At 33.6% G+C, this 15,722-nt stretch overlaps 1 protein-coding gene across 1 annotated transcript; it reads left to right on the forward strand.

The window, feature by feature from the left end:
* Positions 1–627: 627 nt before the first annotated feature.
* On the forward strand, positions 628–7,198 carry LOC122595069 (calcium permeable stress-gated cation channel 1-like). The gene is made up of 12 exons (XM_043767362.1): positions 628–724; positions 1,357–1,692; positions 2,261–2,407; positions 2,515–2,650; positions 2,740–2,841; positions 3,047–3,166; positions 3,279–3,359; positions 3,947–4,287; positions 4,624–4,869; positions 5,634–5,958; positions 6,335–6,568; positions 6,695–7,198. Exons 2-12 carry the CDS (start codon positions 1,379–1,381, stop codon positions 6,980–6,982), a joined length of 2,334 nt encoding a protein of 777 aa, XP_043623297.1. The 5' UTR covers positions 628–724; positions 1,357–1,378; the 3' UTR covers positions 6,983–7,198.
* The last annotated feature ends 8,524 nt before the right edge of the window (positions 7,199–15,722 follow it).

The raw sequence follows: 15,722 nt of genomic DNA on the forward strand, positions 1-15,722 counted from the left end.
AAGAAAGGGGAAGATTGGATAGAGAAAAAAAAGAAAAAAATTATATATCAAAAAAGACATTCTCGAGTTACTTGAAAAACTAATGAAAATAATATAAAGTTAATAGCATTCTTAAGTTAGAAAGAAAAGAAAAGAAAAGGAAAAAAGTTATAATTTTACAATTATGTACTTTCATACTTAAAGTTGTCTTTAAGTAATAAGGGTAAATTGGTAATATACACTTAAGTTAAAAGTTTTCCATCTAAATCCTCTTAAAAATAGGAGGAAAGTTTTTACATCCAAAACATCTTTATTTTCTTTTTTTTCTCTTTCTTTTTTCTTAGAAAAAAAACCTCAAGAATGCAATTTTTTTTTTCTTATACTTTATAAAAAAAACTCAAAGAATGGAGTATAAGTAATTTGGAAAAAAAATATATAAATATATCAAGGGACAACTCACATCAAAGCTTCAAGCTGTCCTTTTATTTCTACCGTAACAGTATGAAAAAAACGTAAGCGGATACCAATCTACTCTCCATTATCTCTCTCCCTTTCCACTTCCATTTTTCGTCTCTTTCAATTCATCCAAATAAATCCATCTTTTTCACTTTAAAACAAAGTGTCAAATAATTCAAAAACTTCTACTCTTACTTATAATTAACAGAACCACATGTGTTTATTTTGCTGTTCACACAATTCAGGAATGTTCTTCATATCTTTCATTCAAATCTGATTCTATCAAAAGGTTAAACTTTTTTTTTTTTTTTTTGATTATTATTACTGCCATTTCTATGTTATAAACTTCTTTGCTAATATTATTAATTAATTGGTATGTCACTATATATGTAGTTGAAATCTGTTTGAATCAGTCTATAAGTAGTAAATATTGGTGGAGACCCTTTTCTATTTTTAATATAGATTTTTCTTCATATCTTTATTTTATATGTATGTATTTTATATTTTATTTCCTTCCAAATTTGAAACTTTTTCTTAAATCTTCAACTAGAAATGCTGTTTGATTTAATTTACTGAAAAAGAATGTATTTTTCTTTTCGGCAAAAAAAAAAAAGTTTTTATGGTGGTTTAAGTATATATCTCGTATAGTAGTTTTTATTAATTTTATTTATTCATTATTTTACAAGAAAATCTTATAAACCAATCTAAAAGTTTGGATTTTTATTTGTTGGTGTTTTATATTAATTTTATAGTGAGCAAAAGTTATCAGCATATATTCTTCAAAGATCTTTTATTCAAAGTAATAATATTTCTTTTATTTTTATCGAAATTTATTACTTTTCTTGATATTCCCATTCCTTTTAAAAATTCTTTAACCAGTAATTTATTTATTCTGAAAATATATGTGTTGGTCTTAAACAGGAAGATCTGAAATTGAAGAAAGATGGCTACACTAGCAGATATTGGGCTATCAGCAGCCATTAATATAATAACTGCTTTTATTTTCCTGATAGCTTTTGCTATTTTAAGACTTCAACCTTTTAATGATAGAGTTTACTTTCCAAAATGGTATCTTAAGGGTTTAAGGTCAAGCCCTGCAACTTCCGGGGCATTAGTAAGCAAGTTTATCAATTTGGATTATCGGTCATATATCCGGTTCCTGAATTGGATGCCTGATGCACTCAAAATGCCTGAACCCGAGCTCATTGATCATGCTGGTTTGGATTCTGCAGTCTATTTGAGGATTTACTTGCTTGGGTATGCTACATTGTCCCTTTATTTTTTTTTCAGTTTTTTTTACGTATTCAGTTTTATTATGGTGATGTGTAATGCTTTTTTTGAGTGTTAACTTGTAACATGAATGTTCTGTTATGTCATTGTATAGTGGCTGCAATGGGATGGTTCTGTTGGGAATGGGTCAAATGCGTGATTTTTAAGAATGTGCAGGCACTTCCTTGTCTTCTTGTTGAATTTCATTTGATATATTATATATTATCACTATAAAGTTATCTTATTAATGAAAATGTCTTATATATGAATAAAAGGATTTAGGATGCGTAACTTTTTATCATTTGGATGCTCTTTAATTTGTTTTTGACCTTTTTTTGAACTAAATGCTTGAAATATAGCCCCTTTGGAGATTATAACCCAAATAAACTTAATTTCACATAAATGTTGCGACATGTTTTAGCTCATTTAAGACCAACTGATTTAGGTTTGTTGTGCTGCAAAGTCCGAGCCAATATTCTATAGTTGGATAATTCTTCTATGGTTATTTGAATACGATTAAAATTAAGTTTATGATTTTTGAATTGTGTGTATATAGGTTAAAAATATTTGTTCCCATACTCTTCCTTACATGGGCTATTTTGGTGCCGATAAACTGGACAAACAAGTGGCTCGAGGACTCTAAAGCAACTTACAGTGACATCGATAAGCTTTCTATATCAAACATCCCACAAGGATCTCACAGGCATGGAAATTATGTCATTGCATTTCAGTTCAATGTCTCTCTATTCATTATGTGTGTTGGATGTGTTAAAGATAATCATTTGGTGCAATACATTTTGATGGTTCCAGGTTTTATGCTCATGTAGTAATGGCATATGCTGTTACATTTTGGACATGCTTTTCTTTGAAGAAGGAATATGAAACAATTGCAAATATGCGGCTGCATTTTATGCAATCAGAAAAACGTCGCCCTGACCAATTTACGGTAAGCTACATTATCTCACTGCAAGCACATACAACCATGCAAAAACCATTGTAGTTTTGAAAACATTATAATTCCTGTTTTGTTTACAGGTTCTTGTGAAGAATGTGCCACCAGATGTGGATGAATCTGTCAGTGAGGCTGTGGAGCATTTCTTTTTAGTCAACCATCCTGATAACTATTTAACTCATCAGGTTGAGCTATTAATCAAATCTCTGGAAGATGTCTTATTAATATGAATTTAATCACTGATGCTATCAAGTTTTGATCATAGTCAAAACAATAAATTGTATACACACTATTGGGGACAAAATGATGTATTTATTTTAAACCAGTGTCATTTTAATGTACAAGGGATCTTGATGTGGTTTCTTTTATTGATGTAATTATTATTTCCAGGTAGTGCTAAATGCAAACAAGCTTGCAGATTTGGTTGAAGAGAAGAAAAGTAAGCAAAATTGGCTTGTCTATTATCAGAATAAGTTTTCAAGAAACCAAGATAAACGACCCATGATGAAGGTACCACAGATTTATGATTTGAAGGAAGTTGGTTTGTTATATGTATATGCATTTTTTGTTGTATGTATTTTCCTAATTTTCTAATTCCTTTCTTATGTGGTTCATTGGACAGACTGGTTTTCTTGGACTTTGGGGAGAGAAAGTGGATGCTATTCAATATCACATAACTGAAATTGAGAAACTGAAAGATCAGGTAAAAATTATATCTTTGAGTCGATTTATATTGATATCTAACAACTTGTAAGAGATTATGATTCTGATATCATACAAGTGTGGCTGATTTTAGCTGAATGTCACATATAAAGAATGTACATTCAATAATTTTTTATTTTTATTTTTTTTGCTGGGAACACACATTTAATCACTTTTGTCATGATTAATAAGTTTCAAATCAAGTTGTGGAATAAATTATATTGGTAATTGGGCCCAAATTTTGAATATAAACTATTCCAATGTAGATCTTGAATATTGATTTTTAAAGTATGTCCTTAACATAGAAGTTGAATGAAAGTACGTTTGTTAATATACAAATCAAATTAAAGAATGTTCAAATCGCCCATGATTTATATCCCCGTAACGATCGTCTAGTCATGGGCGTCATGCAACATAAAAGCGGAGTGCGGGGGTTCAGATCCTGTCCCCATGTCCCTTAAACTATAATGTTAAATGATTTAATTCTCTGTCAGCCATCTGATCGGTCTGGGGAATCGTGATCCATTTAACTGTCCACGAATTTATGTTAAGCAGAGTTCTTATATAGGTGATTAATTTCCTATGCAGATAGCTGAAGAAAAAGAAAATGTTATGAATAACCCAAAAGCAATCATGCCAGCAGCATTTGTGTCATTCAAAACTCGTTGGGCAGCTGCTGTTGCTGCACAAACGCAACAAGCTAGGAACCCGACTCTTTGGTTGACAGAGTGGGCTGCAGAACCACGTGATGTTTTCTGGCAAAATTTGGCCATTCCTTACGTCTCATTGACTATTCGGAAGGTTTTAATGGCCGTTGCCTTCTTTTTTCTCACCTTCTTTTTCATAATTCCTATTGCATTTGTACAATCACTTGCAAACATTGAAGGTATCGAGAAGGCGGCACCCTTTCTTAAACCTATCATTGAAATGTAAGTTCGCTTTACTCGTTATCTGTTTAAAATTGATGGTATTTTGAAATTGAATATCTGAGCTGTCATAATCCTGTATCTGATGTTTAGACAAACCAGTTGTGCTTCTGATTATATGATTATTCAGGAGGCTAATTAGTCACAGTTACATGATCAGTTTCATTCTAGCTGTATAATTAATTATGCGTATGTAAAAAAGAAAATTATGTTTCTTGATGTTTTGACGACAAGATTACACTTCTGATTATTTGATTATTACAACTTTAGAAACAATACACATCAATGTGTACTGTTTATTGCTCAAATTTGATGGATGCTCTTTTAATGTATATGCAGAAAAACAATTAAATCCTTTATCCAAGGTTTTCTACCCGGGATTGCTCTAAAGATCTTTCTCATCCTACTACCAACAATCTTGATGATAATGTCCAAGTTTGAAGGGTTTTTGAGTATATCACGTTTAGAACGGAGATCTGCATCAAGATATTATCTTTTCAACTTCGTGAACGTTTTTCTAGGGAGTGTGATCGCTGGAACGGTGTTGGAACAGCTGAATACGTTTCTAAAACAGTCGGTAAACAAGTATGTTTTCTTCAAGAAAAATGTGCTCTTTCTGTTCCTGTCTGATAAATAATCATTTTAGTACGAAATGAAACTGATTCATTGTTAAATGTAGTAAATTGTCAAACTTGGCAATCCGATTTTCATTTATTAATCACATACTCCTTTATTCCACTGGGGTTGGTGGCCCATTGGTAAGGTCTTTGTACCTTGGTCTTTACCCGGTTTCAAGTCCCCTGCTCACATTTATGGGGGTGCGGGTGAGAGAGGGTTGGGGCTATTTTTGGAAGTCCTGGAATCTATCCTAGTCATTCAGGTAGTTTAAGAGTAGGACTGTAGGAGTAGGATAGTTTGCCAATCAAAAAGAATATCACATACTCCGTTTCGTATGTTCATATCAGGGTTCCAAGATGAATACTTATATACCCTTGTATTACTCTATTTATCTTTGTTTTGTTAAAGACTTTTTTTTTCGGTAAAAAGGCTGTCACCCTTTGTTAACTTTGTATTAATCACAATATAAACAGGTGAAAAGGCTGGATGCCAATTCGACTCTACAAGAACGCACTACATGTGCAACAACCAATAACCAGTACACAAACTACCTATGGGCTCACTGAAAAGACTACCTAACTTTTGTGTTAAAGACTTAGAATTCACCAAAAATTCAACCCCATCAACTGTGATCAATGATCACCAAAACATGAAGCAACAGAAGTGTAATTGGATAGCATCTTATGCCACTATATATGATGGTACCACTCACTATCATCTGTTTATCTCAGGATCCCAGAGACAATTGGAGTGGCTATTCCTATGAAAGCAACTTTTTTTATAACATATATAATGGTTGACGGTTGGAGTGGCACTGCTGGAGAAATTTTGAGGTTAAAGCCATTGATAATATATCATTTGAAGAACTTTTTTTTAGTTAAAACCGAAAAGGATAGAGAAGAAGCCATGGATCCTGGAAGCATAGGTTTCAACACTGGCGAACCTCAGATACAGTTTTATTTCCTAATCGGACTCATTTATGCTGTCGTGACCCCTCTTCTTACTCCTTTCATCCTGGTCTTCTTCGCCCTTGCATATGTCGTTTATCGTCATCAGGTAAATGTTTGTCAAAAGCTCTATTAGTTCCCCATCCAAATAACTTCTAAATTTAAATAATACTTTAATTACCAAAGTTTTCTTCAAAATGTTAACATTTTAATGTTTTCAAGCACTTCAAAATGGAAAAATGTGGAAAAACGTCTTTTTTCCTACAGTATTGGAACAATTCTAGTTGATCTTGAAGATAATAAATTATCTTGTTTAAGTAGAAATGATGACTTTGTTTTATGTGTTGATTACTTCAGTTTTAAACTTCATAATGTTTTGATTCCAATTTTTTTCGAGCAATTAAGTGCTGAATAGTTTGAAGTTACTTAAACGAACTTGTTTTGACTTAGAAGACTAGTTTTTTCTGACTTTCTTTAAAATGCAGATTATAAACGTTTATAACCAAGAATATGAAAGCAGTGCAGCATTTTGGCCTGATGTTCATGGACGAGTAATTGCAGCATTGATCATCTCACAGCTACTTTTGATGGGATTGTTGAGCACAAAAGCTGCTGCTTCTTCAACTCCGTTTCTTCTTGCACTTCCGGTCATGACTATCGGGTTCCATATGTACTGTAAAGGTCGGTTTGAGCCTGCATTTATCAGATACCCGTTACAGGTACGTGCCAGTCATAGAAATGTTCGGCATGTCAAAAACTTAATTTGCCATTCAAAGCATGTATTTGCATTTAAGCACCAACTGATGATCATTTTATGATCTTGTAATATTCCATTTTGTGTCCAGGAAGCAATGATGAAAGATACACTTGAACGAGCAAGAGAACCGAACTTGAATCTAAAAGGCTACCTTCAGAATGCATACGTTCCTCCTATATTCAAGGAAGCAGAATCTGATTCAGACAATGATTATGACGACGACGATGATGATGAAGTGAATGATAAAAAATGGAAAAAAGATAATGTGTTGGTCGCCACCAAGAGGCAGTCCCGTAAAAACACCCCAGTGCCTAGCAAAATGAGTGCTGGTTCGTCGCCAAACCTACAGGAGATTGAAGAGAAGGACAAGCCATAGATGACGACGTTGTTGAGGGCAAGTGTAGATTACTCAAGCAGATAATACATAGATGTGTCTCTTGTATAGCAAGAAAGACCTTTTGAAGGAATGCAATCCATAGTTTATTTTAATTTTTATGGTCAAAAGCATGGATCTCATAGCTTGAGCATTTGCATATAGCCATTGGTATGTGTAAAAGATTTTTACTAATATAACCCTCTGAGTTGTGTGTAAGCTTCCGGTATTTTTTGGAAGATTAGCTTTGTTTGGTTGCATGCAACCTTGTCTAATTTTCCTGCAATTTTTTGATGTCCTAATCATATCATTGTATCTATTGCTTTAAGTTTTATTTAATTGGGTTTCATACATCCAAGCCCAAACCTTCCCTGAATTTTCTTGCTTCATTGGAGAACTTCATTGATGAGAAATAAAAAAAATCTTCGTTTGCTAAGTGAAGAGTAATAGTGAAGAAATCTTCATTGCTTCAATAAAAATTCAATTAAAAAAACGACGAAGTAATTTTGATTGAACCTTACGAATGAAGAAGAATCTGAAGATAAATGAAAAAATCTGAGAAATGGATTAGGATAAAGTTATTCACCTTTATAACTAAAGTTAATCTAATAGTTAAGATTAAAGTTTGATATTTAAAATCATTGGATTTAATTCAATTGTTAAAGTTAATCCAACTTTACATATAAAAAAATTAATCAGTGGTAGATAATCTCAATCCTTGAAGAACTTGAACCAAAAGTTAATTATAAAACTCCCAACTCATCCTCAACATTAATGGTCACCACCTTTTTCCGATTTCTTTCTGCATGTCCCCTCCCCTTTCATATAAGGAATATCTCTCATCTCTTCCCTCAACTTTTTCTCAATTAAAATATGGAGTTAATTACACCAAAAGTTAATTATAAAACTCCCAACTCATCTTCAACATTGATGGTCACCACCTTTTCCCGATTTCTTTCTGCCCGTCCCATCCCCTCTCATATAAGGAATATCTCTCATCTTTTCCCTCAACTTTTTCTCAATTAAAATATAGAGCTAATTACAGAAATTGTCCCTGTCATGGTACCCAACTTGCAGGTTTCATCCATAACTTTCAAAAATTATAGTTTTAGTCCAAAAAACTTTGCTCCGTCAACATTACCAGGTCTTAAACGTTCGTTTAATACGAGTTTTAGTCCAAACTACAGTTCATTTTTGAACCTGTAATACCAAAAATTACAGGTTCATTTGCTAATCCCTGTCGGGGATGTTTTGTCTCATTTTTTGACCCTTTAGGTATCTCTGTTTTCAGCCAATCCTGGTTCATTTTAAATACATTATAGCATACTTTCAATATATACATTTAGTTTTATACAACTTCCAATATATACATTTAGTTTTATCCAAAACAAAAGACACTACAAGTTATGGCTCTCCAAGAACAACCAGGAGCCATTTTGGCTGCTGAAATTCAGCAAACCTCACTCACGGGGCTGTTTTCTGACTTGTGTTTGAACCACCTAAATGTATCCGTTTTCTTCAAACCTTATACCATTTGAAAGCCCTGCCCTAGTTTCAGTACATATTTTTAGCTTTAACCAAAAAATTATATATAAAGAGTTCAACCCCTCAAAAAAATTACCCCAAGGCCAATTCTGCACTTTTACCCATGTTGCCAGGAGACCTGTTTTTTCTAATCTTTAGACTCAACTCATATCCATAAGTTGCTATGAACCTAGATAGAACAGAATATACATATATCTTCTAACAAACATATTCAACACTTCCAGATGAACTATTTCCTATATTTACACAAAATGACTAAACGGGTCCAATAACCAAAATGGACAACATAGATAACTAACGAATTCTAACTTTTTATAACTAACCAACTTGATATATATACACCAAAATTTGCAGAAATAAAAGAGCTATCTCTGCTCTAGTATACACCACATGTCCTTGACTCGAAGACATAACACGACGAGTTTTACCAAAAAGATTTTAAACAACATATTACACTTTAAAGTTAAAACGGGCGTAACAACACATAAGTATCAACCACACAGCCTGTGATTTAAGATAGAAGTGCAACCTCACACTCCTTCTTAAGTTCTTTCCCCGACCCACTTCCACCTAAGCTCCTGTAAGTAAACAGTAAGCATAAAGCTTAGTGAATATATAGAAACTAAACAATGATAACAAACTGCATACATATGAAACTTTATAAAAAGACTTAACTGCAGATATATCAAATGCATAAATATATAGAAAGCTGCCTATAATGGATCCAATCTCTGCCAATACAATATGTTAGTCTGCCACTGCTCAATTACATGGAACTGACTACACGTGTATAATCAACTTCCACATAATCATGACTACCGACTTATCTAATGATGCTGATTTATATAAAACAAATTCTATATACTCACCTCTTCGTCTTATGATCGAATATATATACACGAGCACTTCCAAACTCTTAGCACCTAAATAAATATTAGAATATCATCTCATTAACATGCTAAGACTAAATTATCGGCCAAAATAAATTTTGGACACTTGACTTCTAAAGTCAAAATTATCACTTTCATTACTAGTTATAGTCATAATACAAACTAGGTGTAAAGTAAGTAAGTAAATAACTGCTCAGTGCCGCCTTCCGCGGGTTTTGAGCCCCAATACCTCGACGGTGTATGAGGGAGGTTAAGATGTAGGCAGACCTTACCTCTACCTAAGTAGAGAGGCTGCTTCCAGTTTCTACCTAAATGATAGAAAAGACCCTCCAACATTTGCATGGGATGAGGATCGAACCCATGACCTCTGTTTCCAGAGTTAACCTTCGAGTTAGGATCAGTAGTTCCATTTAAACTTGTTTAACCCACCATAGTCATGGGTTAACATCTACTTATCAATTTTTATCAATTAAATATACCAACTCACTAGTTAATTTCAACTTTTTATAAAAATCTCTTCAAGAATCAAAATTAATGATTCTTAATAACATCATAGGAACAAAACCCATGATTGAATTTAACTAATTTCCTCATCTCATCCCCAAAACCCTAAAATTCTTTACTTTTAACTATGAAAATCAAGAACAAGAATTACCTTGAGATTATTTATGATATAACTACATGAAAATAGCTTAAAACTGATGAAAAGAGGTTGAAATCAGCTAGATTGTAGCTTGAATTGTTCCTACGTGAGCTTTCCTTCATTGGAGGGAAACTAGGATAGAGCTTATGATATGTGTATGTTTGATACGGGTTAAACGTACATAAATCAACTTAATTTATATTAATCTCATAAGCATACAGGTATTTACACCCCTAATCCCTCTAGTCTCGGCTATTTCTTATTTACAACCTTAGTCTCAATAGTTCTTCTCGACTTTTTAATTTATTTAAAATATACCACATATAGAGTCGACATACAATGTTTATAAGTTGCATCTATATAAAAATGATAATAATACTAATATTTTATTATTATTAAATTACTTTAAAACTCGGGGTGTTACAAAAAGATGAAAGACTTGGAAGAACCCATTAAAAGTCTGATCCTAATGACTTTCTATCTTTGGTAAATGTAATGGTACGTAGTTACTTGTATTTTGACTCATGCTTGTATTTTGGGTTGGGGTATTCATGCTAGTTCGGGTTTGCATGGATAATTATTGAAAATGAGTTAGGGTGAAAATAAGTGGTGCCATCTCTAATCTTGGGGATCCTTTCTTAGGTTGATTACCATATTTTTTCATAGATTGATTACCGTATTTTTCTTGGGATTATTGGACCATAGTAATCCTTGGTTTATTCCTTTTTAAATGTATGTATGCGTAGTTATTTTCATAGCACATGTTTGATTTCTTACATGAGGTTATGTTTATTATGTTTTTATGGCTTTATGTTATTACGTTTTTATATTGTTTAGTATTAAGGTTTCAGTTAAAATAAAATAAGTATTAAAGTAAAGTGAATCATGAAAATCATTGTGCATCAATATATACATTTGTGCTTCGTGAATCTTTGTACATCGTTTTATCATGATCCAAGGGCCAAGATCTTGTCCTATTTGTTTTAATTTAATACTTATTTTACAATAACCGTCCCTTTAGTGTTAATATGTTTAATTTGGTTCTCCAACACCCCACTAGCGCTTATAACGATAGGGTTCTTGTTGCTGTTGGTATATTAGTGTTACTAGTCTTGAGCTCCGTCTGATGGATGACTAGTCTCAATATATATATATATATATATATGTATATATCAATATGATAACATGTCTTTGATAATTATTAACATGTGTTGGTTTCAAATCTTCAACATGAACCAACGTTGTCTTCTTTTCATCTAACAAAAAATAACTAAAATTATGTTATATTCTAAATTTAGAAAAGAAAGATGTAAATAGAGAGCAAAATAAATTAACGAGGAATATAAATTTAAAAGAATAAAACATTTTGTAGACGAAAAGTCATAATCAACCTACAATTGACAACAAAATAAATTAAAAGAATTGAAAAATAACAATAACATAACTGTTAGGTCCAGATTTACTGGACTCGCTCCAGACGTGAATGCTGGAGCCCTCTGAAGATTTGTCCAGAAATTATGAGAAGACCAGTGAACAACTTACTTGTACAAGAATCTGGATTCCACCAGATTTGTTCACTAGACTTCACTCCGGTCAAGATCTTTCCACTGAAGAACATTCTCACTGAAGTCGAAGACTGAAGTCTGAAAAATAGCGGAGCTCACTGGCTGACTTACCAGATCTCCTGACTGGAGTCCCTGATAGTATTCTAGACCTTACAAGTCTGAACACTGACTACGAGGAATTGACTTTATGCCTTTACATGCCTTTAACCGGACAATCCATTTGTCCTTTGTTAAAAGCCTTACACGCATGTAAAGGTGGTTGGTTAATTAGAAGAAAAGTCACTATTCTTGTACTTTAATCAATGCATTTATGGAATTAATGTAATTTCCTTAAATGCATATAACCATATTTGTACGGCAAAAAAATATTATATTTATTCTTTATGCCTATAAATACCAAGTTACTTCCCTCGTCCAAATTACACTTTTGCAATTTGGTGTCTTTGCTCAAATACTCTCGATCTAAACAGTTATACTTCACAACTTCAAGTATTTCGATTAAAAGAGTTTATTTAGCAAATATTAGATCACTTGTAATTCATAAGGTTGTTTAGATAGTTACTTTGTAATATCTTAGTTCCGCAACAACCTTGTATTTTATTTAACATCAATAAATAAAATACACTTGTAAATTACGTTGTGTCTCACCATTTACTTTACTTGCTTATCTTTATATTGCTTAAGTACGTATTACTTTATATATATTCTTGCATTTATATTTATTGTAATACTAGTCCAATCTAGTGCTTACTTGACTTGTTGTATTCTACTACACTTGTGGGTTAAACCATCGAGTGAGGGACATCACAATTGGTATCAGAGCAGAAGGTTAATACACTTGCCTAGATCTGTATTTTCTTGATGGCCAACCCAGAGAATACACAAGGAAACCCTTTAAATATAGGACCTCCTCCCATTATTGAAACTGAACAGACTACTGACCATGTTAACAATAATCCCCTACCACCACCTCCTATTCCTGCTTCTCCACACGTGCATGTGCACTACTCAAACACTTCTATTCCCAAATTAAGTGGGAATGGTGATGAATTTGGCACGTGGAAAGCTAGGATGATATTACATATTACTGGAATTGAGAGGAATATGATAAAAAATTTAAATGAAGGACCTTATATTCCTAGAAGTACTCTCAATCCACTTCTTGATCCTCTTGGAGCAAGATCCGAAAGGGAAAAGAGAGAGGAACACTGGTCTGAAGAGGATAAAAGACTTGTTAATATAGATACTATTATAAAAAATATGATCCTCGGGGTCGTTCCTGAATCTCTTATTCCCACGTTAGTTCTTTATCCTAGTGCTAAAAGCATGTGGGATGAACTAGTAAACCAGTATGAAGGTGGTGATGACACTATTGTTACCAGGAAAGTGTCTTTGAATAAGAAGTACGAGTCATTTTTTGCTCTACCCAATGAATCATTAACTGGTACTTACACCAGATTTATGAGTATCATAAACCAGTTGAGAGCACTTGGAGTAGAAAAAGACAAGGACATACTTCTTGAAAATTTTTGTGATATTCTTCTATCTAAATGGTCTCACATGATCGTGGTCTTGTGACAAGGTAAAACCTTGCATTCCCATACTTTGTCAACATTGTATGGAGCCTTCAGATTCACTGAAGAGAATCAAGCCCAGAAAATTGAGGCAGAAAAAGATGCTATTAATCATGCTTCCACTAGTTCCCCTATGGTTAGTCATACTAAACCACCCTGTGCGGCATTAACGTAACACCCCCAAGATTTTAAGGTAAAAGAAATTAACCCCTTTTCATAGTTTTGACATTAAATTAAGTTCCTAGTATTTTAGCTTTAGTTATGGGGTTAATTTAGTTGGAACTTTAGCGGATAGCGGGTAAAATACCCACAAATGTGGGATGGGTCGTGGCATCCTCACAAAGTGCCAGCCATCCTTTTGATTATGAGTCATCTCCCACTTCTATTTTTCTTCTCCCTTCTCATATTCTTTCAAAATCAAAGAGTAATTCATCCAAGAGCAAAAAACATTAATCATCTTCATCTATATTAGAAATTTAAAAGCTAGGGTTTTGGTGATTTTGGGTGGTGGCCGAAAATCAAGAGGAAAAAGGGAGAAAAAGAAATTGTAGCGTATAGTCTTGAATTAACTCATTGAATCTTGAGGTATTGAATTCCCTTAAATTAATTTTTTATCTTTCTTTTGAAATTAGGGTTCATGGATAAACCAAATTGGGGGTTTTGCTAGAATATGAGTTATGGTTAATCTTTCCCCAATTCCTTAGTCAACCTAGTTGTCATTGAGTTATATGATGTGTTTGATTTTGAAATAGATGAGTTCAATGTGATAAATTGAGTTTGTAAGAAAAGATGAATTTTGTTAGTTATTGAAATATGGATGAAAATAATAGGATCAATGTTGTTGTTATAGATGAAAGAAACTCAATGACAAATAGGTTGGGTTTTGGGTTTAGGAAGGCTAGTGATTGAGTATGACTAGGATGAGCTAGTCAAGTTGTGAATGTAAGCTTATGGACTTTTATGATATGATTATAGGTTGAAGCTTGCTTGTGCTTAATTGTTTAGCATTGTTGTTCTTTTGCGGAGGAGGTGAGTATATTTGCATACCTTTATGTTTATGTTGGATCAATTGACCACATCATGTTGAAGCCTTTTGTCCATGGTGGTTTTGACCATTTCATGTTGAAGTTTGTAAATCCATGTGTGGTAATTGATGTGGCATAAGCCCATGAGTGGCATTGTGATTATGAGGCCTAAGAATCCCGATAGTTGATATGATTTGAGGCCTAAGAACCTCCGGGGCCTAAGAATCGCGATAGTTGATATGATTTGAGGCCTAAGAACTTTCGGGGCCTAAGAATCCCGATAGATGTGATTGTTATGATTGTTTAGCATATATGGATCCATATATGTGTTGTTAGTGATCCATATATGTGTTGTTAGTGTACAAGGTGAATATGTAAATGTGACATGACGATGCCATAGGTTACATGTAAAAGTCCTTGTACTTTGCCCTCCTTCGTATCCGTAAATGTATGCAAGTATATTCACTAAGTCTTTGCTTATATTTTAGTTGTTTACCCTTTTTAGGTAGTTCCGGAAGAAGGAACTAGTATTGACGGTTGGAAAGTGTTGAGCTAGAGCTTGAAGTGAAGTTTTTGCAAGACTTGAGGTATTTAGGTCATTTGTGGATGAATGACGATCTTTCTGTTAGAGGCTTTGTTGTCCCTCCTCTCTTGGCTCTTGGTACATAATGTTTTGATGTCTTACTACTGTTACATTTCTGTAAATGGTCAAGTGCAAGTTATTTTGGAAAGTCGTGTAATCGAGTTTGGGCGAAAATTGTGTCAAAGTGGGTAAATGACCCATTTGATGGTGTTCATGGTTTTTAAAATTAAACGGTGTTATAAACCTATTTAAAATGTGTCTATGTTGTTCTTGGTAACCTTTGGAATGTGTTTTATGAAGTTCTTTGTGAAATGAAAAGATTGTAAGTTGATTCATGTGTCAAAATGATTTTGTTGTTGATCAGGTATCCCACTGCGGCGCAGTGGGGATGATTTTACCCATTGCGGCGCAGTGGTTTTCCTCGTCCAGAATTTGTGTTCTTCCCACTGCGGCGCAGTGGGAGGGTGTCAAGCTCACTGCGGCGTAGTGGGGCTTGTTCCTTTCTTTGCCGAGGCTTTCCACTGCAGCGCAGTGGGAAGTGCTCAACCCACTGCGGCGCAGTGGGGTATATATATAAAAAAAAAATCTTGCATTTTCGGTTTATCGAGTCTGGTCCATTCAAATTGGTATCAGAGCCATGGTTTAAGGGATTTAGGTATTCCCTCGTGTAGAGAGTTCCTAGACTTAAACCTTAGTTGAGACTCGACCTTAGGTGACCAAAATTTTATATGGGACCGAAAGATGCATTTGATGATGCTAGTTTATCCACTTGCTAGTATTTAAAGCACAATAAGAAGCCGACCTTATTGCGGTTGAAGTACTAACAATTTATAAACTAACGACATCAAACCTTGAGACGGTTTAGTATAAAGTTATAGGTTTGGAACTAACAATTTATAAACTAACGACATCAAACCT

Source organism: Erigeron canadensis, chromosome 4, assembly GCF_010389155.1.
Source record: "Erigeron canadensis isolate Cc75 chromosome 4, C_canadensis_v1, whole genome shotgun sequence".
NCBI lineage: Eukaryota > Viridiplantae > Streptophyta > Magnoliopsida > Asterales > Asteraceae > Erigeron > Erigeron canadensis.

Coding starts and splice junctions, on each gene's coding strand:
- LOC122595069 (XM_043767362.1), top strand. CDS start 1,379: ATGGCTACACTAGCAGATATTGGGCTATCAGCAGCCATTAATATAATA. Junction 1,693..2,260: donor TTGAGGATTTACTTGCTTGG/GTATGCTACATT, acceptor GTGTGTATATAG/GTTAAAAATATTTGTTCCCA. Junction 2,651..2,739: donor GTCGCCCTGACCAATTTACG/GTAAGCTACATT, acceptor TTTTGTTTACAG/GTTCTTGTGAAGAATGTGCC.